Genomic DNA, 22,193 nt, shown 5'->3' on the forward strand with positions numbered 1-22,193 from the left:
GGGGCTTTTACATGGCCATAGTGTTTGAGTCAAGACTACAGTTGCGCTGCTGAACAGTGATGTATTAAAATGTCCTTATTATTAGCAAAGCTCCAAGCATTAAAAGATCATGGCATTGCAAGTTCAAGGGCTGACCTTAGGCACTGCACACCTCAGATGTATTTTTACTAATCCATTTGCTGTAACACAAGCTGAAATGACTATGTCTTATAGCCAATCATTTGGCAGGATTATCCACAATAATAATAATAATAATAATTATAATAAATATAGATACAGCTTGCTTTTATACATGGATGGTAATGGTCACACAAACCATGAACACATTTACGATGGATCTTGAAAGTTTCCATTTTCATATTGGTAAATAATCTGTTCTTCGACATTTTGCATCACTCCCTTTTCCTTCTGCAACTCTTTCCTTTGTGCTTCATCATGCTGAACAGTAGCACCATATGTTTTCTTTGAGCTAACAAAAGTATCATTGTTCAGTTCAGTCTCTTCAGCCAGTTCATCTTGCTCAATTATTCCACATTTCTCTTCATTCAAGCTTTCTGGGTCAGCCCATTCCTGCTTCTCACCAGAAGCAAAGATAGCATAAAATACCACTCCACTATAGTGAACTAAAGCAGCTATTAGAAAGACATTTTGCCATTCTTCACGAGTCTAAAGAAATGACATGGGACATATTTTACGTAGATTACATTTATATTCTGTCTTTCCACCAAAAATAACATTCAAAAAGAATAAAATATAAAGAAAATAACAAAGTTGTAGTTGGAATATTAAAAGCCAGGAATTAATAACGTATCAAATAAAAAATATAATAAATAATATCACCTTGAAATAAATTGATTTCTTGAGCAAGACAGCTTTGGAATCAAATAAAACTATTTTTTCTGTCAAAAGAGGTAGCCTGGGCTCCTTTAGCAGATAGCTGCAGAATCCAGGAGTCTCTGCAAAAAAGGCCCTTTCTTTTGTTCCCAGCAACTATGCCTGTGATAGTGGAGGAACAGAAAGCCCTCGTGGCAGGACAATGTTATATTTCAAATCACAGAAGGCTTGGTAGCCAATAACCAGCACTCTGAATTGATCCTAGAGACAGACAAGTAACCGGAGAAGCTATTGTAATGCAAGAGTCACTTGCTGGTGCTAGTTAATAATATAGCCACATTCTGAATCAGCTGAAAATTCTGAAACTTTTCAAAGACAACCCAGCATAAAGATGTTAGTCTGAAAAGTAGGTGCATTATGATGCCCAGCTCTGATATCTGTAGGAAGAGCTTTATCAGCAAACTAGCTTTGCTGTGTGAACACATGGACACACTCCTGGCCAGCACTGAAATCTGACCCTTCAGGTTCAGTGCTAAATCCAGGAGTACACCCACTTCAGACTTCAAGGGGTCTATAATCTCATCTAAAACTGGTTAATTTCCTATTCCTAATCTGATTTCCAATGGACAAGAAACACCACCATCTTATATGGATTAAATGCCAGTGTTTTCCCTCACCCAGACAACTACTGATATCAGATGCTGATTTAGAAAATGAACCGCTTCCTTAGAGGCTTCCTTAGTATTGTTTCAAACATTGACTGATTAAAAGGAGACATTGAATTGATTGTCATCAGCATGTTATTGGCAACAATCTCAACACCCTAGATAATGTTCAAATGTATCTTCATGTTTATATTAAGTGGTATGGGAGAAAAAATGGAGCACTGCGAGACCCTATAGTCCAATGGCTGGTTTCCCAGCACCTTTTTCTGAAATTGCTGATGTCATAACTAATCCTCAGGCCAAATCCCACTTGCTGCAATAAAGTCTCATATCACCACTATGTTTCCAAAATGTCTTGGAATGGGTTTGAAATTGGCAAAACGAATGATGCTTTAAAAACAATAACTGGCTGCCCTGCATTTGAAAGTCATTGATGAAAAAAACATCTAAAGATCATTACCTTATGTTTTGTCATTGCACCAACAATGAGAGGGCAGACCATTCCTGACAGTGTCCCAACTCCATTGGAGATGCCCATGAGAATGCTGGCATACCGGGGTGCAATATCTAAATGGTTGACGTTAAATCCTGCAACGCAAAATACAACATCAACAAGGTGCATTCTGCCAGCATGACAATGATTCAAGAAAATGAAACTGCTTTTTTTAGGCTGATTCTTCTTGATCATGAATGCACAACCTAAGTCCCCAAGGCCTCATTGTCCTCTAGAATTTGATTTGGTCCCTGAGAACTTCAAACATTATTACCAAATTTTTTTTTTTAAAAGAAAAACAAAGAAAAACAAATATATGTATAGGAAGATAAAAGTTTTTATTCTTTTTTTCCTCTGCACTTTTTATTTTTCATTATTATTTTTTATATTTTTCTTAGTTTGCATTAGTTTTTTATCTTTTTATCTTTAAACTTTAATAAAAAATATTATTAAAAATAGAAACATTGTTACCAAATGTGATATAAGAAAAAAAAAGTACATTAGGGCTAATTGTGTTAATTTAAAATGTAAAATTAATTAAAGATAAATTTAGTTTTGGGCCAAGCCTCAGCCTATTTTTTTGAAGCATGGTCTCTGTGCACAGTCCTTGGCTCTCAAAGAAGGGAAATAATAAGTAAAGCATAGGAAAAGCAATTATTTTGGAAATAAGGCACTGAAAGTATCACAAACTCTCATATTTCATTGATAATTAATGGGAAGTTTCTACACTGTTAAAATGAAATTATATTACTGGTTTTGAATCTTTTAAATACATAATTAATATAACAAACATATTTAACCAATGACTTGCTACAACATAATGGTGGTCCTTTTTAATTTTTTATGTGGTAAAATTTTCATTAGAATTCAATCAATTTATAAACCATTTAACAATGTCAGATCGCACAGGTGAAAAATTTATTAAATGCAAGAAAAAGGCAGTGGCAGTTTTGAAGGTAAGGGAGACTTCAAATAGGTAAGAGATCTGCAGAGAAAGAAATTGTTCTTCAAGTAGGAAGTCCTAACCGACAGTTATTATCATTCTCAGCGTTCTCCAAAAACCAATAATGGAAGAAGCTCAATAGACTGAAGACTTCTTATTTCAAAAGAGAGTAAAAAGGTCCAGGCCACATTCATGCAAGACATTTAAAAGTAAAGGCCAGGACTAGGCACAAATATTCAGGGTATGAAATAGTCACTGAATAGACAGGCACAGGCAGGATTACATTTGCAAATGACTTTAACCTGCTTTTCAATTTTTACCATGATTAGCCCTCTAGCATGGATCCTGGGGATACAAATTTACAAATGCAAATTTAGTTTCTAAACAGATTTTCAATATGTTACTTTTGGCCTGTTAAAAGGTGGCATATGAATTGGTTCATTTGCCAAGCAGAAAATGTTCTTTAATGGCAAAGTTTAAGGCTCCATATGTTCAAACATGTCGCCTGTAAATTTGCAATCAGTTTTTCACTATACACTATACATTTTCTGTTTTGAGTGAGATTTGAGGAGCCACCCCATTGGAGAACATGTATCACCACTTTAAAAACATGGCTTTTTGTCTTACACCAACAGTGTTTTTATAATATTGTCTGAAGTTAGAAACAATAAATAGCCATAAGAATCCTGCTGATGCTAAAATGCTTCTACAATGTGCTTAACAGTTTAAGTTTTACCTGAAATAGCAAATCCACTAAAGCCTACTGCTAAAACCAAGAAAGAAATAGCCACACCTCTAGTGTGAGAATATCCAACCACCAAAAGTAAAGTAGCTTCCATCCCAAAACCTGCAAAGGAAATGTATGGAGAAGATTAATAATTCTTCAAAATACACTGCTTCAAGATATATTAAAGCAATCTATTTAATTTTAGATTGTGTTTCTATTTTTTTTCCTTTAAATAAGTTCCAGAACCTAACTACATACAGCTTGGTTTCTAGTTTTCTCTGCTTTTTATAAAAACACCATGGTATACTGTGTGGGGTTTTTTGAGGGAGGAAAGGCATGCAAAGGGTAAAATGTAATTCAGAGTTTATGTGGGTGCATGCATAGCACCTGCCAGAAACACCTGAAAGTTAGTTTGTCCTGTGTGAGAAGTGGGCATCATGGGCATGATGCATGAATGTCATGTCATGGCACTGCTTTTTATTATTATTGCTTTCTTTTGCATGCATTGTTTGACATTTATAAGCTGCTTAGAATTTGTAAGATTAAACTGGCATAAAAGTCACAATAATTCCTTCGTTCCTTCCTTCCCACCTACATGCAGCCCCAACAGATTATCTCAGAAGTAATGAAATTTTTAGCAAAAAAAAAAAAAAAGAGAGAGAGAAGGTTGTCCATCCTTCCTCAGATATTTTAATAATTCAATCCTACCTTTCAGTGTACAACATACAAAATGCTTGAGATGTTGCAGTGATTATACTTTTTTAAAATCAGCAAATGAGTTTGATATTTAGATAGTAACATGTAACTCAAATATAAAGTCTAAGCATACCTCCACAATTCATGATTTTTCTGACAGCAGTAGTTGTTAAAATTCTGCTGCTGCGTAAGAAGTCAGCCAGTTGGCCTCCGATGGGTACAATAACAGTCATTACCATGTGTGGAACTGCAGACAAAAGGCCAACCTGAAAGTAAATACATACAATGGAAGCCACATGCCCAAAAGTATGTTTTTTTCCCAGTGTATTAAATTAATTCAGTGAATAGTTTCAGGAGCACATAATTCCTTAGCATAGGTGAATTTGGTAAGTAAAAAGGCTTTTTGAGCTGATAAAGAGCTGGTATAGAACATACAAGTATATCAAGCAGCTGGCACTGACTAATAGTGAGCCATATTAAGGGAAGCATCAAACATGCCAATTTATTAGGAATAAGCAAAGGAAAAGCATTGAAAACAATCAGCACATTATCATCAGATCTTTAGAGAAAATCCTTAGGTTTATATCTTTACCTTACTTATTGCAAATCCAAAGACCTCTTCAAAATAAGCTGGCTGACTTATGAGCAGCAAGTAGAAAGTCCAACTTCTGCAAAAGTTTGCCACAACGATTGCATAAACTGGCATTGAAGTGAAAAACTGTTTCCAAGGTGTGCTAAATCTCTAGAAGAGAGGACACCAAAGCTTTAGAATGATTGGAGGCAATGGTTCAGCTGGGTAGTTAGACAACAGTCTTAATGTTCAATTTGTCATTCATGTGTATTATTTGGGGGAAAGCATTTTCACTGTAGAAAACAATATTTTAAAAATAAACATGAACAAGTAACATCTCTTTTTGTCATTTAAATAACGAAAAAATAATGAAATTCTGCAGCAAGCAGCATCAACCCCACTGTGCTCAGCATGCCTGGACCAGTCCAGGAATCCATGCTAGGCCGCTTTGCTGCTGTCCGCAGGGCTCCCTCAGTGAACATTTGAAACTGGCAGGCTGGGTGGCCTTGGACTTTGAGTCTGAGGTGCAGCCCTAATTCCACTACTAGCTGAAAGGCACCTGAAACTTCATTAGTCACTGGAATCACAATTGGAGGGAGGGGAAGGGCATACTGATAGAAATAGCCCCTCTAAGAACGGCTTTATACTACAGTCCTATACATGTTTATGGTATTCAGATTTAATCCTTCTTGAAAATCATCTGAATTTAATGCTAAAATGAAAACTTGGTGCAATTTTTTTTTTCATACATACAGCCTGAGAAAATTTTTTAAAGCCTGTATGTTACAAGCTTAGAAGCAAGAGAAGAAATCTTATGATTTCAAAGATGGTATATATCAAACAGGTTGGGGGGGAAATTGCTTCTTTTCTTCTTTCTAAGCTTGTAACATACAGTCTTTAAAATTTTTTCTCAAGCTGTTTGTATGAAAAAATTTATACCATCTTACGATTTCAAAACAGCCTTGTGTGGTGCAGAGTGGTAGGCAGCAGTATTGCAACCGAAACTCTCCTCAGCCTTCCATCCTTCCAAGGTCAGTAGAATGAGTGCCCACCTTGCTGGGGAAGGTGACGATTGGGGAAGGCAATGGCAAACCACCCTGCTAGAGTCTGCCAAGAAAACATCGAGAAAGCGGCGTCCCCCCAAAGGGTCAGACGTGACTGAGTGCTTGCAGAGGGGACCTTTCACCACACTATTTCAAAAGCCTGGGATGAGAGATGGGAGACTGAAAACTGTACCCACATCTCTTTCTCTCTCCCTTTGTATTTACATAGTAAGTACATTTCTGTTGCCAATTCTAAAAATCACATCAGGCAAAATCAGAAATGTCTAACAAAAGGCTTCAGGATCAATGTACTGTCACCTAAGCATAAAATAAGGCATTAAATCAGCAAGCACAAAAGTTCAGGAGTAGGATTTTCTTGAGTTAGAACCTTCACAAACATTTAGTTCCAGTAATGATCTGACAAAATGCAGATCTGTTGTGAGTTGATGGTTTCTACAGTAGTTTTGGGCAATAAATTATTTTCAAAGACGGGTAAAGAATATGAAATGAGGCTACAAGTAACTTACACTGGTATTGATTAAGTTGACTCCTCCTATACTAGTTTCTATGTAAATTCTTTCCTCAGTGGCTATTGTTGGATGAACAGCTGGGCTCTCATATGCTTGCAGCAGCCAGAACACATACCAAATTATCCCAAACATTCCTTTAAATGTAAAAGGAAACAGGATTCTGTCAACCAGTTAAAATACTTTGGGTATCCCAAATCCAAAGCTTTTGTCAGCATTATTTCAATACAATTTTAAAACCAATCATAGCAGAAAACCAGTTAATTTGCCATTAATGTGAAACTAATGACTCCCTCCTGAAGAAAGATTATTATTTCATCCATGATACTTTTTGTTCACTGGGCAACTTACCATATGTATAGAAGACAGATGACCATCCTATATATTGTACCAATACACCTGCAAGTGGCATGGCAACTACTGCCCCAGCATAAGAACCTGCAACAAAAACATATCTATACTGGTCAACAACTGTGTTCCAACATACCTAACCCATTACGCTACTCAGAATAGGTGTTCTGTTTGGAAGAGCACTACATTGCTTCTGAATATACCCTGTTTTGCAGTAGGAGAGACCAAAACGTTCTAGGAAAGTGTTGGAGTCATGGATTCTTGTATTGAATATTCTTGTATTGAACATATTTATTTGTGTTAGGCAAGACTGCAGCTGCTAGTGCTGTTGAAATATAGATAACTGAGAATGTACTTTGAAATACTACAACCCATGCTTCCCAATATCAATCTAATATGACTTCAGATAAAAGACTTAGCCCCATTGTTTCTTTATTTCATTCAAGGTACCACTTGACTCCAAACTGACACTGGATGATTCAAAGTATAGCAAAACAAGATAAAAATACAGTATAAAATAGACAAATGGGATCTGGCCATATACAAAAAAACACATCCAACCTAGATTGACTGGGACTAAAATTTTCAGGGTTTTTGTTCAGTCTGGGAAGTAAAAAAGCCCTAGAAGAAAGCTCTAGCAATCCAATTCCATATTGTTACCAGCAGTATGGGACCTGGGAATCTTAGAGAACACCTACTTGTAGTTGGACTAAATACTGCCTGCTCCAGCTGGGTGAATAGGGAGTGCCTTTTGAAGATTCCCTCCTATTATGGGGTTCAACAGGAGGGAACATTGACATTCCTGGGGGCTGTTCCCTTCCTTAGGATTAGCTGTTCCCTGATGCAAGAATGGCCCCTACTCATAGGGCCTTCCAGAAAATAATTAAAAGAATAATAATTAAAACCTGGCTTTTCTAGAAGGCCTTTGGCCTCCCATAAGCAACTAGAGGAATATCTGTGCCATTATTGTTTCTTATTGTTTCTGGTATTATTGTTTTCCATTCTATTATTCCATGTACTGTGTTTTGATATTGTACATGCAACCTCTAGAATGAGGTGGTGTAAATCTTATAAATGAAATAAAACTTCATGGTCATGTCCCTGGAATCGTCATTGCTCAAAGGAGACTTTATAACCCAATGCTTTATTTGGAAATATGCTCATCTGCCCAGAAAAAAGACAAAAGTGTGTTGATGTAGTAGACCACATCCTGGAAAGCTAGAAGAGGTGGTGGGAAGCAATCTCAACAGTTTGTTTTCTGGTAAAAGGGTGTGTGTGTATTTGTGTGTGTGTATGTGTGCACACACACACACACACACACACACTGGCTGTGCCCACTATGCCTTCCATTCTGAGACAGTGTCTTATGTCTTGTCCCAAAATTTTAAGTGCGCCTTTGGTTCTGAAAACTGGAAATTCCTTCTCCACAGTACTGTAATATGAAAGAAATCAGAACATTACTGCTGTAAGTAATATTATGCAATTATTTATAGGAAAAACATGCTAGTTAAATGGTTAAAGAAAAATAAATGGCATTTGGATCCTATTGAGAGCTCATAAAGACAAGCCATGAAATTCTGGTTTGGCATTTCCCAGTGTTGCTAATGAATTATTCTGAAAGATGCATAGACTCAGGTGTTCTTCTTTTCCTCATTTGAAATTAGTTCATATTATGTTAATAGACAGTTAACTTATGTATGAACCATTGGGCATCTTGAGAACATTTCACTTGGAACTGTTCTTGGAATAATTCATTAGCAAATTCGTTGAAAATGTTTATCCATGCTTTTAATATTGTACCTTAAAAGGTATTTTCCAACAACTTCTTTAAACATTAGTTGAATCAAATATAATAAATTGCTTAATGATTTTTTAGGTAATTGTCCTTACACTGATCAACGTTCAACTTGTCTGGAAATAAACCCAAACTTTAAAAGAATAATAAACAAAAGAGGAAAGGCAACTTAAACTCAGAAGGGGAATTAATGTGCAAAGAAGATGATATCGATGAGTTACAGGATGGTTACTTGAAGTTACAGGATGGCTACAGAGCTGGGAGTGAAAGACAAAGAAAAAATGGAGCAGGAAAAAAGTTTGGTTATTGATCAGGGTAGTCTCACAACACACGGAATCATGGATTAGCTAACTATCTGTTAGCTTAGCATTTAGTTGTGTGAATTGAGCATTGTGGTTACTTTATAGTTCAGTGTGTTATGCAAACCCCCAAAATTGAGTTGAATAAACCCCAGGTAAATGAGTTGTATAAGCAAAGCCAATATCTGCTTGATATGAGTAAGTGGGTGTTTGTTAAAGCAACAACAATCTGAATTGGTAATGAAATATGGAAAAGTAAACTTTAGAGAAATTTAAGCATTTAAAGAAAAAATAATATTTTTCTTTTTTTCCCCTAATTGAAATTGCCATAAAGAAAGTAGAAACCATATGTACTGACATGTATTATAAGATAAATAACAATTTTACACTAGACCCAAATAGCAAGATATACTGTATGTCCTTCAGGTATTAAGAAAGTTTATTTGGCAATTAACTCCTCAAATGAAAAACAGCTGAAAACCTGTTATTTTTTATAATCAGCATAGTATTGTTCTTTAAATCTATAGTGCAGCTATTGTCTCAAAATAAAACAAAAGAAGAAAAATCAACATACCACAAAATGAAATAGTTGCCAGCCTGCTTCTTTCCAGCGGAGGAGCCCATTTACTCCACATCCCATGGCATGCTGGATAAGTCACCCCCTAGCAAACATTTTTGCACAGCATTCAATTTTTATATTTAAGATTTTCATTTGTGCTCACATTTTTACTACCTGCAAGTAACTGGACTTTTTACCCCTTTTTAGACAGCAGCAATTTTCTGCACAAGGAAGAAATCTCACTTAACATGAAGGGATTGACTTGAAATGAGTATGTATATGGTGTATGGAGTATGGAGTATGGTATATAATGCAGTACATAATGGAGTGAAATAAAAGGAAATAGTGATTCACTGGGGTGGTAGAATCCTGGTTCTTTTATTTGGATAAGCTGTTATAGATTCTATCTGTATTTCCTGAGACTTAAATATCACAGACCAATATCTGTGAGGATATTTTATGAAACTCCTGAGCAGATCTAAGATCCTGCCCCAGTACATGAAGCTTTGTTTGAATAGATTTAAGAATGGAAAGGATTTGAAGTATCCAATTATTTCATATGCTGCTTTTTCTCAATAGGAAGCCTCCCGCTATTGGGTGAAGCTGAAACTATTAGTTGAAACTGCACTTCATATTTTCTCATCTTCTGGAGTTCACATGGCTGCAAACTAAACTGTCTTATTCAATTAATTTTTTTTTGCAGTTTCACAATAATAGCATATTTACAGAGGCCTCTGCCAGCTCAGATGCTTTTGTCAAAATGATGAAACCACCATTGTGCTGTTGTGACACAAGCTTCTCCTTCTGTGTGTGTGTGTGACATCACAATGTGTGTACAAAGGGAATGGCACTTGCTTTGTAAGGGTGTGAGGCTTCTTTCATCATTTGCTCCTCCTTGATACCCACAGTGGATGCATCTGCAAGTTCCCTTCCTCCAAATTTGTGGATTGCAGCTGTGTTCTTTGTGGCCATACTGAATGTCACCAAGCTTTCAAATAACCTGCACTTTTTTATAGCTTGAGATTTTATCATTTTAATACTTATTTGTTGGGTATATATCCTACTTTTTTCCCAACGAGTCAATGTGGAGTACACAGGACTTCCTCCACTCCCCCTCCCCCATATGGACTGAGAGAAATTACTGGCCCAAAGTCACCCAAGAAGCTTCCATGACTGAGGATAAACTTGAACTTGGGTCTTCCCATTCTTGGTCTAATACCTTAATCATTATACCAGACTGCCTCTTGGTGGAAGGAATATAGAATCCAATCTTAAATACTCTTAATGAAATATATACTCACTAAGATCAGTGGTATTTGCTTTAAAAGTTAACAACATGAGAATAATTCTACTTCAAGAACTATCAAGCTGACCAATGTAAATTAACTAACACCCCCTCCCCCATTGACTTAATTAACAGCAGACAGTTGCAAGTTCTGAGAAACCAAAGGATTCAATTTTAACACAGTTGCAAATAAAAAAAATACTTGCCCTGGAATGATGCAAGATTTCATTCTAAGTTGTGTATTGCTTACATGCAAATAATGAAAACTTAATAATTTGTGCAAATAAACATGTAGATTGGTACCTACCTCCACAAGGCCTTGCAAAATTCTTACAAACATAACACACCCATAATGTACTCTGGCAGCTGCAGGAATGAACATGTTTAGAGTTGAAGTTAAGAAAATTGCTGCTCCAAATACCCTAAAAAAGGGAGAAATATAATTTTCCCTTATAATTTCATATTGCCATGACACCATGATACCATATATTGATACTATATAAAGCATGATACTATATATAAAGCTTGTCTAAACAAAAGTTCAAAGTCATCAGGAGATCAAATCTTTTCAAAAGGATAAACTAAACTTTCATCGATGACTTTTTATTCTAGCATTGCAGTTCAGTCTAACAGATTGCTATCTCCACCAGCATGGAAAAGGAAAGTAGAACGTGAGGTAGGACACAGCCAGATAATATCAGCTGGGGATTTTAGCTGAGCACAGTATAAAATGCATGGTATTTTAAGTTCTTTGTATTACTGACATTTTTACGAATGTTATCCTCAAAATGTTCAATATTACAAAACTCTTAATTCCACACCTTTCTTTGCTAAGTTCTTTTGAATGTAACATTATTGTTTTTATTTCAGGACACAAAGATATAATCTGACAAGGTTTAATTAACAGCAATAACTATCAGTGAAACTACCACATAGTAGATGTAGTTTCATAGTAAGAAGCTATTTTTATGCCTTCAGTTTTTTAATGGAACAAACAGAATAAATATAACCATAAATATTAGTTTGATCAAATGTGCGACTGTTATTTTGACTCCAAAATCAACTAAAAATGTGTTAATAGAAATAGGGTATGATCACGTTTTTGAACTGTGATGGCCAAAGCCATAGAATTTTGTAGTATTTCCACCAACAGAATATTAAATAAGATTTAGGGATAAAGATTCACTGGCAACTATCAGATGTGCTGGGGAGCTGTTCAGCCAGTAATGTTAGATAGTAAAACAGCCTAAAGGGTATAAGATGGTATAGAGTAAAAACGTACATCTCTCCTGTACTCACAGCCTGTTAGTAAATTCAGTCAGATCTCTTTATCACTGACTCTGTCACCTCACAATCTCCCTAACTGGATCAAGAGTAACAATTTTCAGCAATACAGGAAATGTATAGTATCACATGAGCTCTTATAATAGGAGAGTACTTACAAATATGTAATGTATTCTGTTGAAAAAAGCAACTGAATTGCCTTTAATTTCTTATTGTTAATAACTAAACTTATACAAACATTACATTAAATAATTATTAATATTAATTATTGTCCCTCAAGCTGCAATCCTATGTCCATTTCCTCACAATACGTCCCCCTGAAAAGAGTGGAAATAATGTTTTTAAAAGACACATATAAGGTAGTTGTTAATGTTCAAAATGATGTCAACACATCTTTGGCATATAAATCTACAAATGATTATAGGTTGTTAGAAATGCTGAGTTCTAGAAAGGTAGCACTATTTTTATACATATTATATATTAAATCATGTGCAGCATTTTTCTAAATTCTGTATTGCATTATATTATATTATATTATATTATATATTATATATTATATTATATTAGTATATTACCTGTTAGCTGCTAGTTTATTTGCAATGAAGCCTCCTGGAATTTGCGTAACAATATAGCCCCAAAAAAATGATCCATGAATGAGTCCCACTATTTCTGGATCCCAGCTGAATTGTGCTTTCTACAAAAAAAAACAGTATTTAATAGTAACATGTAGTTAGCATGTTGATGTTTGTAAAATGTGTTTTATTGCAAATCCAGATATTGCAGTTATCATTGAGCAATATTTGTGGATTTTTAATCCTCCAAGAGCTGTAAAAAAACCATATCTGACCGAGGATGGCATTCTGTCAGTTCTTTTTGATTAATTAAACTGTAGTTAAATTATACCTAACAATTTTAGTGTATTAATCGGCTAGTACGCTCTCAAGTTAATGGACTACATAAGTTTCATTTTACTTCTGAGTATTTGAAAGACGTTGCTAATACACTTACTGTCCACAATCATATATTGGAGACAGGAAGGAAAAATATCTGGGGCATTTTTATTGCAACTAATCACATCTGATTGCATCTGATTAGCGAAGCTGAATAAGTCCTTTGTTTCAAATACAGGTATTTTCCCCAGCTATGCTATGGTTGTCCTCTATTTAGTACATTTTTAGTTAATCCAATGCATCTTTACTCAGACTTTACTGCAATGTGTAGAAGAATATTTTCTCTTGCAACTGGAGACCAGGACACGTTACAATGAAGCACATATTGGTTTATTGACAAAGATGGAGGCAAAGGCAGGCCTAAAGAGGTGTGATGTTACAGTCCTTCTTTATACATATCCAGGTATTTCACTGGATATAACACATCTTGCACCTAGTGAAGTCAGTGAGGCCATCAGGGTATAACTGTACAGTAACAGGGCAGTACAATGGGGTTTTGAAAGAACAAGAAGGCAGTTATTCCATGAACATAATTCTTCCTAGGAAGTTACTTTATTTTGCTTTCCCAGAGTTCTCCTCACCTCCTAGTGCCTTTTCCCAGAGTATCAGCATCTCTTGGCCTTCTTAATGTTTTGGGGCTGAGCTAACAGTTTTAGTTTTCCTCAGAAGATATATTAGCATTAGGGGCTTTTAACCTGGCCCCAAGAATTCTCCTTCAACTCAGTGATATTGCCATGGGTTGAAATTTCCATTTTCATTGTGTGGCAAATGATTTATGTCATTCTTCGTTCCATCTTGGGCTACTTACTACCTGTCAGCCTGATCTCCTTCACAGGGTTATTATAAAACTTGTGAGTATTGGCATGGGAGGAGAAGTACATATGCCACCTTGAGTTCCTTGGAGATAAAACAGGATGTACATCTAATGAAGAATTAGTATGGGAGTTAAATCATAATATTTGATAAATGCCACTAAACTTTTAATAGAGAGCCAGTTTGGTACAGTAGTTAAGGCACCAGGCTAGAAACTGGGAGACCGTGAGCTCTAGTCCCACGTTAGGTTCAAAGCCAGCTGAGTGACCTGGGTGAGCCAGTTACTCTCTCTCAGCCCTAGAAAGCAGGCAATGGCAAACCATTTCTGAAAAACCTTGCCAAGAAAACTGCAGGGACTAGTCAGTACTGACTGGAAGGCACACACACACATACACCCACACAAATGTCACCATATCTCTCCATGGCATGGGCAGAAATCAATTAGTAATCAGTTAAGGGGAATAAACTTAGTACAGTGTATATCTCATGAATCCAAGTAGCAGTACTTGGAAAACCCTCCCTCTGTCTGAAACTTTGGAGAACTGATCTAGCTAAGTAGAATGTTTTGCTTATATCAATTACAAAGGCCCTATACTTTCTTCCTATAACAAACTAGCTTATACTACCTGAATTTTCTGCTCCAAAATGTAAGTGTCTTGCATCTGCTAATGCTAGTGTCTATTGGGAAAAACTGAAAAAATTAGAGAAAATAAATCTGATTTTTTATCTGATCTCTTCTAGAGTCTTTTAAGATGCTATTTCTCTGTGTCAAAATAATATATTCTTCTACCTACCTCAGTCTCTGGTTTTCCATTGATGTAGACTGTGTTGTTATTAACCATTTCCACTATAGCAACACCAAGATTGCATCGAATTCCAAAAGAAATGCAAAATCCCAGGCCACTCATCATAGCAATAATATAGCGTTTAGGTAATCCACAGCAATAGCAATCAAATAAAGGTTTTGTTGTTGCTTGCACAGGTCTTCCTTCTTCATTCAGCTCTATGACATCTCTTTCAAAGTTGGTTCCATCAATTTTTCTGGAGTCATGCAAAATAGAGGCAAGGTGTGTTCAGAGAAAAACATACTTTCAGAAGGTACTGATATGCACTTAAAATAACAAGTAATAAGGTGCTTTAAAAGTTCCTCGTAAATTATTTATTTATTTACAATTATATTTAAATAGCATGGAAGGAAAGAAGGAGCCTCAGGGTTTATACAGTATGGAGTACCCATTTGCAATCTGATGCTCTCTAGATATGTTGTAGCCATAGTTTCCAAAATTAATGATACTGTAGTCACATCACCCCTGGAGGACACATAGAATATTCTGGGAAGCTAATACAGTGACATTAGCATTTCAAGATGGGGCAGCAGGATATCTATATTGAACCATCAGGCAGACTGTCACAGAATTAAAACTCCAGTGTTATGTAGTGAGGCCTAAGTATCTGTACCATTTACTTTGTTAAAAAACGTGCTTTTGATGAGGATTGCGTTCTCTGTAACTCTTGTTAAACTAGTCAGATTTGGCAACATTTTTTTTTACTAGAAAATATACTGTATTGTCAGACAACCTGACAGTTTAAGCACTTAAACATTCTAGAAAGTACCACAGTTCCTGCAAACCACTAAGAATTACATTGGTAATAATAGTTTAAATTAGAAGATATGCTTGGGTAAAATAACACAATATATGTGTGTTTGTACTGTGAGCTTGTTATGTGGTACCTTGGTTTTTGTAGTGGATTATGTTTAACTATACTTTCTGTTTTACTTATAGAGGTTTTTATATTGTTTTTCTTGTGAACTGGTTTGCTAGCTGCCCTGGGTTATGTATTTATGATGGGTAGCCAAATAAATTTTCTAAATAAACAAATAAGGAATGCAAAACTGTAAGAACTTTCATAGCCAGACACAGGGCAAGAGGGGCAAATGATGAAATGTGAGTCAATGTTATCACAATGCAAAGCCCATGACTAAGGTGGTTGTCAGGACACAAGTACAAATGGTGTTTGTGCTGTGATATTACAATACACATTTTCTTAGGTTTTTTTTGTCATTTCAGTTTGTTCCAGACACCTGTCGTAGGTTTTCAAGAACAGATTGTGATGGACGTTTCTTACAGAGATTTTCCATTTTAGGGAAAGGGAAAGTATATTCCATCAAAGTGAGTATATTACTAATGGACAAAAACCTCTCATAGTTTGTGCATTGATAGCCTGTTTTCTATTTAGTACACAGGAGTAAAAACATATTAAACATTATATTTTATTCCTTTTACTGATAATTACTTTTATTTAAAGTAAAATAATAAAATACAATATCGTCACCAACAGTAATACTTAAAACAATAAATGTTACTTAAAACAGCTGCATTTAGTGCAAATGTACAAGCATCATAGATCAAGCGAAACAGTTTGTCTCACACAGCGGTTCCTACATGTCTGCTCTTGGCCATACATATTCTAAGCAATTTTTCTGTTCAGAGAAATTCTTCTTGGCTTAAATGGTAGGTCTACAGGTTTGGGATTTTCTGTGGTGTCCCATTCAAGCACTAATCGGGTCTAATGCTTTGTAGTTTTTCAAGCTTAGTCAAAGTCAGCTGGTTGCTGCCACATAGCTGGGCCTTCAATGATCACCTTATCTTAATGAAATCTGTGTCCAACAGAAAAAAGGCAAAAAAGAAAAGCCTGAGAGGACAAGAACTGACATAATATTTATATTACCAGTTGAGCTAAGCTGGAGCCTTCTGGAACATTGTTTAACGTTAATAATGTGGTACCTAACATTCTCACCAGAAAAGCTTGTGGCACCAGCAGGAATCCATTCATTCCTGGATGCCTCAGTTAGAAACAACCTTGCTAAGGTGTCCCACATCTGCAGTTGGGAGTCTTGCATCATGTGGGACAACCATGGAAGATGTACATCATCCCTTATTTCAAATCATGATTCCATAGACAAGTTCCCTGATTTCAAAAAAGAGACTTTCCTCCTAGAGTTTAGTCCTTTAAAATTATGTATATAACTTATTTAGTCTTTTAAAATTATGTATATAACTTATTATATTACACTGTCATTTTTACAACTTTAATTTGCCATATTATGTAAATGTAATATGCATAGTAGTACAGTAGAACATTTTACATTCTGCGTAGATAGTCATATTATATATATATATATAATGTTTATATACTATTACTACAATATATTACTATGAAAGAATATATACACACACCATTTGATTTATGGAAAAGCTAATTTAAAAAGCTTAACAAAATGAGCACGGATAAATGTGTACGTTTCCAGAATTCATCCCTGATTATTGATGCCAGGACTGTTTTGTGTTGCCACCATCAGCAGCCATTTCTGCCTCATCACACAAGAAACTCCTCAACTCTAGAGGCCACAACTTTAGCCCCAATGTCTAGTCCTGATTGTACTTCTGGTTATGTTTTCTACTGTTGTCTGCCAGTCTTGCTGAGAATTTCCAAGTTCAATGCATCAATTCAAAAGTAAATGGGAAGGGACAGAATAAAGTAAGTAAATCCCAGTGTTCATTTTTATATATAATTCTTATACAATAGTGCTCTTACACTTAATGTTTGAAAAGTTCAGTAAAGAATATCCTGTTTTTACTACTGACATTAATCCAAAGTGTTTAGGAGAAAATTTGGATGGGAAATAGAGCTGGCATCAAAGGCTAATTCCTAATCCAGCTGAAAAAAATGGGTGATTTAGATAAGGTAAATGAATAGATTAATAAAAGCCATACAAGAGAATGTTGAAAAACTCCAACTATAGTATGTACTTCAAACAAAATCACTGTTAAAAAAAAATTATGGGATAGCACATTGCTACTGTTAATTTATATAGTACCCTGTAAAATACACAGAAACAGTGTGAAACAAGAAGTTGCAGAAAGGCTGCAAAACCTGAAATTTGCTTAATTTAAAATTATATTATTTTCTATCAAAACTACTTCTATCTTTCAATTTGAGATGTAAAACAGTCTTCTTTTAAAAATTCTTGTGGTCAAATGGTTCACTAGTAAATTCTATCTGATGGTGAATATTCTACAACTGTTTTTCTTTTTTAAACAAATGCCTTTTCATCTTTTTAAAAAATCAGGTTTATTTATGAGGCAGAACTAAATTTCCAGGGGGAGCATAAGGTTCAGAACGGCTCATAACCTATCTTTTGAGTATCTGGCTGAGATGACATAGTGAGTCTATTGCTCTGACAGTTTCTGTTGGCCGTTTTCTACTATGTCATGCAGATGGCTTCTCAACATTCTTGTCACATTATTTAACAGAAGCATGGAAGTCAGATCTCTATCCCAGGTAGCTTGCAATCTATTGCATGATTCAAAAAACAACGTTCTATATGTCTAAACCAACTAACAATAACTTCCAGAGCCTTTCTTGTGGGCAGTTGTCCTATGGCATACTCATGGAAGATATTGTTCATTATTTGAAATTATCATATGGATCAACATTTTTAATTCCAGCAATAAAATTCCAAAGGTAATTTCAGTAGTTTGGGTTTCCGTACACAGTCCTGAAGTCAATGTGTTGGAAGGAGACTCAATAGGACATTTTATTTACAAAACTCTCACAGTCCTAAAAAAAGCTATTTGAGTATTCTTAATTTAAAAATACAGCCACATCTTGATTAATTTCTGATCAATACTGGGCAGACTTAGTATCATTTATTTCATTTAATTATAAGAATTACAATGCACTCCTACAATACAGTGCACCAACAAATAATGTTGATATTTTATAAATAATATTAAATAAATATTAGATGTATGGGTTTAAAATATTATATGCCTGGTGGTTCCTCACTCATTACTGAATTTACTAAATATTTTATGCAAAGATAGTCCTATTGTTAAATTATTTTAGGTGGCCACTAGAACAGTACTTCATGTGCATTTTTTTTTTGGCAGTAGCAGCAGGTTGGAGAATCTGTCTTTCTTATATTTGCATTTATATGTTAATGAGCAAAAGAATTAAAGAAAAGAGGGAGAAGCAAGTTGAGGATTTTGGCAAGCTGTTTGGCATTACAATATCAACAATCCAACAGGATTTGATGTTAATTGCAAAATGGATATGGAAGGAGACTCCATACAAGTTTCCTATTTGAAGGGAACTGGAGTAGAAATTAGAAAATAATTCAGTGATGCAAAATCTTACTATTTTTGCAAGAATGCCAAAATGCTTGGGTCTAATCCTCACACAATTTTATCAGACATTTGTGTATATAACTTCATTTAAATGAGACAATAAATATCACACTCAGAGACTGTTAACATTAGCAGCAACCTGAGAGTTCAGTAAAAATATGAAGAAATATCAGTGCTTTGGGCTGATATGCAGGTGACTTTCAAATTTCCATAAATTACTGGTAAAAATAATTTGCCCAAGAAAACCAGGAAAGTACTTATGCTTAGTGCTCAAATTTAAAATGTCTCCTTCATCAAGTCAGGCTTGACTCCTTGTGACTCCACAACACGTCCATGTAGTTTTCCTGGCAACAGTGCAGAAATGGTTTGCTATTGCTTTCTTCTGGGAGAAGTGGTGGTGGTTGTTATTGTTATGACTTCACAATACAATGTACCATTCTGCTATTTTTCTGGTGGTCTCTCATCCAAGTACTAAAAACGTAAGACCCTATTTAGCTTTTTGAGTATAGCCAAGTCAAACGAATATATGAATGTGTTCATATATTCTGTCTGTATTACAGACAGAAAGAGAAGGTGAGCTAGTTGGTCCTGGTTACTTTATGAATAGCAGTAAAGAAAGAAAGCATGGATTGAAGTAGTTATCGAGCGCAATACAAAAAACTGGACACGTTTCTCTGCAATTAGGATCAGCAATTAATTCTGTAACATAATTCTATGGATGGTGGTGTAGAGGAATGCCCTGTTACATTCAGTGATACTTAACTGTGGATAAGCACATTTGATTGTAGTTTAGATTATAGAGCAATTATATATAATAGTATTTTACACTGTAACAATAACAAATTAGTCCTTTTCATGGTTTTGTAAAATTTTGAAAAATGACCAGAAAAGTCTTGTTACAAGACAGCATATCAATGACACAATTGTGCTGCTTTCAGAAAAGGATTAACACAAAAACATGCCAATTAAACATTGTAGGCATTATTTTATTTCACCGGTAAATAGTTTACTGTTTGACTGCATAAAAATTTAGTATCCCCAGGAACTTAATAAAAGATTCTTGTTTAACATACCACAAGACTTCTAACTTTTGCTATAACAATTTAACACAGCTTTTTCTGAAATGTATTACGAATTTTATGCTATATTTTATTCATTCACATATATCTCTCATGAAATGTGAAATAAGCCTTTTAAATATATTACCAAGTAAAAAAGCTCATATTTAAATTCTGGCATAGATTACAAAGATAAGCACACTTTTGTGGATTTAAGATCCTTTAAACACACTGAAGATGAAACACAATTGCTATTCATGTCCACAGCAGTGTAATTGAAAATCATGATTTTAGCTTTACTAATTTAAAACTACAAAAATAACTTTGTTTTATCGACAGTATTAAGCATACCTAAAATAATCACCTATCTTAATTTTGTTTTTTCCCTGATTTAGTAGGACATACCTAATAAGTGATTGTTCTAGTTTGTAGCTGAGGTACAGCTCCTTGTATATCCTGTTTTGTTCATTTGTTCCTACATCTTTCAGTTACATAACTCTAAATATTTGTATTCTTAATATAATCTTTGTAGAAGTTTACAGTATATGAAACTGTTACCTTTGCAAGTGTCCTAGAGAGTCACTAACAGTATTCTTCACTTCTTCCTTTCCAGGCTTTAAAAATCTCTCTCTTAATGAATTAAACACTTCAAAAGGCATCTTTTGTTCTTTCTTAAATAAATCCTTTTATGTAAAATAGATTTGTTGTCATCATCAATTTTCCCCAATTCTAATAGTCTTTTCTTTTCTTTTTCTTCTTCCTTGGGAGAGTGATCTGGCAGGTATAATGTTAATCTTCCAAGCAAAAATAACCACACTGAAATTATCAGTAGATTCTTCCAAAGGCTGTCAATAATTCAAGGCAAATTAGTGGAGGTGTGTTTTGCATATCTCTTGTTATTCTGCAGTCTTCAGAGGATTAGACCTGAAGGTGAGTAATACTGGACCTGATGTTAAGCTTATGCGACTGCTCATCCTCTTTCTAGGCTTTCTTCCCACATGTGCTCAGTGATGCTATAGTAACGAACACAATACTGTCTCTCTGGCCATTTGAGCTTATCCCTAGCAAACTTTATTAAACATTTATGCATCCTCTCTCCTGATCTCAAGCTATGACTTAAACTATTTTGCTCTCCATTTTTCTGCTGAACTCCACTTATCAATATTGCCTGATTCATTAATACACGCACGCGCGCACGCACTCACACACACTTGATATTCCACTTGCAACTGATCTCATTAATATCTCCTTAATACAGAATCACTATATACTGAATAAAGAGTGGATTTTTTATTGGATACAAATTAGGTCATACTGGAGGTTAGTGGGGGGAAAAAAGGAAGTAATTGATAGTGAGTTACATCCAGATTTAAGTGCTTCCAACTGAGTTGGCATAAACAGACTGCTCATTACTCTCTTCTTTCTAAAATAAGACAACTTCCCCCCACACCCAATGCCAGGCCTTCTCATTTTGTTTAAATAAGTGTGGGTATCTAATCATACCAGTTAACTTCTAATCTTAATGAAATGTGACTTCTGTAAAGGTAAAGGTAAAGGTAAAGGTTTCCCTTGACGTAAAGTCCAGTCGTGTCCGACTCTAGGGGGCGGTGCTCATCTCCGTTTCTAAGCCTTAGAGCCGGCGTTGTCATAGACACTTCCGGGTCATGTGGCCAGCATGACTCACGGAACGCCGTTACCTTCCCGCCGAAGCGGTACCAATTAATCTACTCACATTTGCATGTTTTCGAACTGCTTGGTGTGCAGGAGCTGGGACTAGCAACGGGAGCTCACCCCGCTGCGCAGTTTCGAACCGCCGACCTTCCGATCGACAGCTCAGCGGTTTAACCCACAGCGCCACCGCGTCCCTAGGTGACTTCTGTAGATATGTAGAAAATATAATGATTCAGAAATTACACTAATATTTCAGCAGAAGCCAAATGTCCTCTCTGCAGGAGTCATAATGGCCTATAGTTATGTTGTTTATTCGTTTAGTCGCTTCCGACTCTTTGTGACTTCATGGACCAGCCCATGCCAGAGCTTCCTGTCCGTCGTCAACATCCCCAGCTCCCCCAGGGACGAGTCCGTCACCTCTAGAATATCATCCATCC

The 22,193-nt window shown here is 35.5% G+C and overlaps 1 protein-coding gene across 3 annotated transcripts; it reads right to left on the reverse strand.

Moving 5' to 3' along the window:
• Positions 1-222: 222 nt before the first annotated feature.
• SLC17A8 (solute carrier family 17 member 8) lies at positions 223-20,744 on the reverse strand. Of its 3 annotated transcripts, none has more exons than XM_063308067.1 (12): positions 20,644-20,744; positions 14,630-14,876; positions 12,648-12,766; positions 11,096-11,210; positions 9,519-9,606; positions 6,851-6,937; positions 6,500-6,636; positions 4,951-5,100; positions 4,492-4,624; positions 3,672-3,782; positions 1,960-2,087; positions 223-666 (listed from the first exon to the last, which is right to left on the reverse strand). In XM_063308067.1, the coding sequence occupies exons 1-12, from the start codon at positions 20,742-20,744 to the stop codon at positions 328-330; spliced, it is 1,755 nt and encodes a 584-aa protein (XP_063164137.1). In that variant the 3' UTR covers positions 223-327. The 3 variants fall into 3 exon arrangements, with proteins under 3 accessions (XP_063164137.1, XP_063164138.1, XP_063164141.1); XM_063308068.1 differs by having other exon boundaries at positions 12,648-12,762; positions 14,626-14,876; XM_063308071.1 differs by lacking the exon at positions 4,951-5,100 and having other exon boundaries at positions 12,648-12,762; positions 14,626-14,876.
• Positions 20,745-22,193: the final 1,449 nt, after the last annotated feature.

The sequence above is a fragment of the Candoia aspera genome, chromosome 7 (assembly GCF_035149785.1).
Source record: "Candoia aspera isolate rCanAsp1 chromosome 7, rCanAsp1.hap2, whole genome shotgun sequence".
Taxonomy (NCBI): Eukaryota; Metazoa; Chordata; class Lepidosauria; order Squamata; family Boidae; genus Candoia; species Candoia aspera.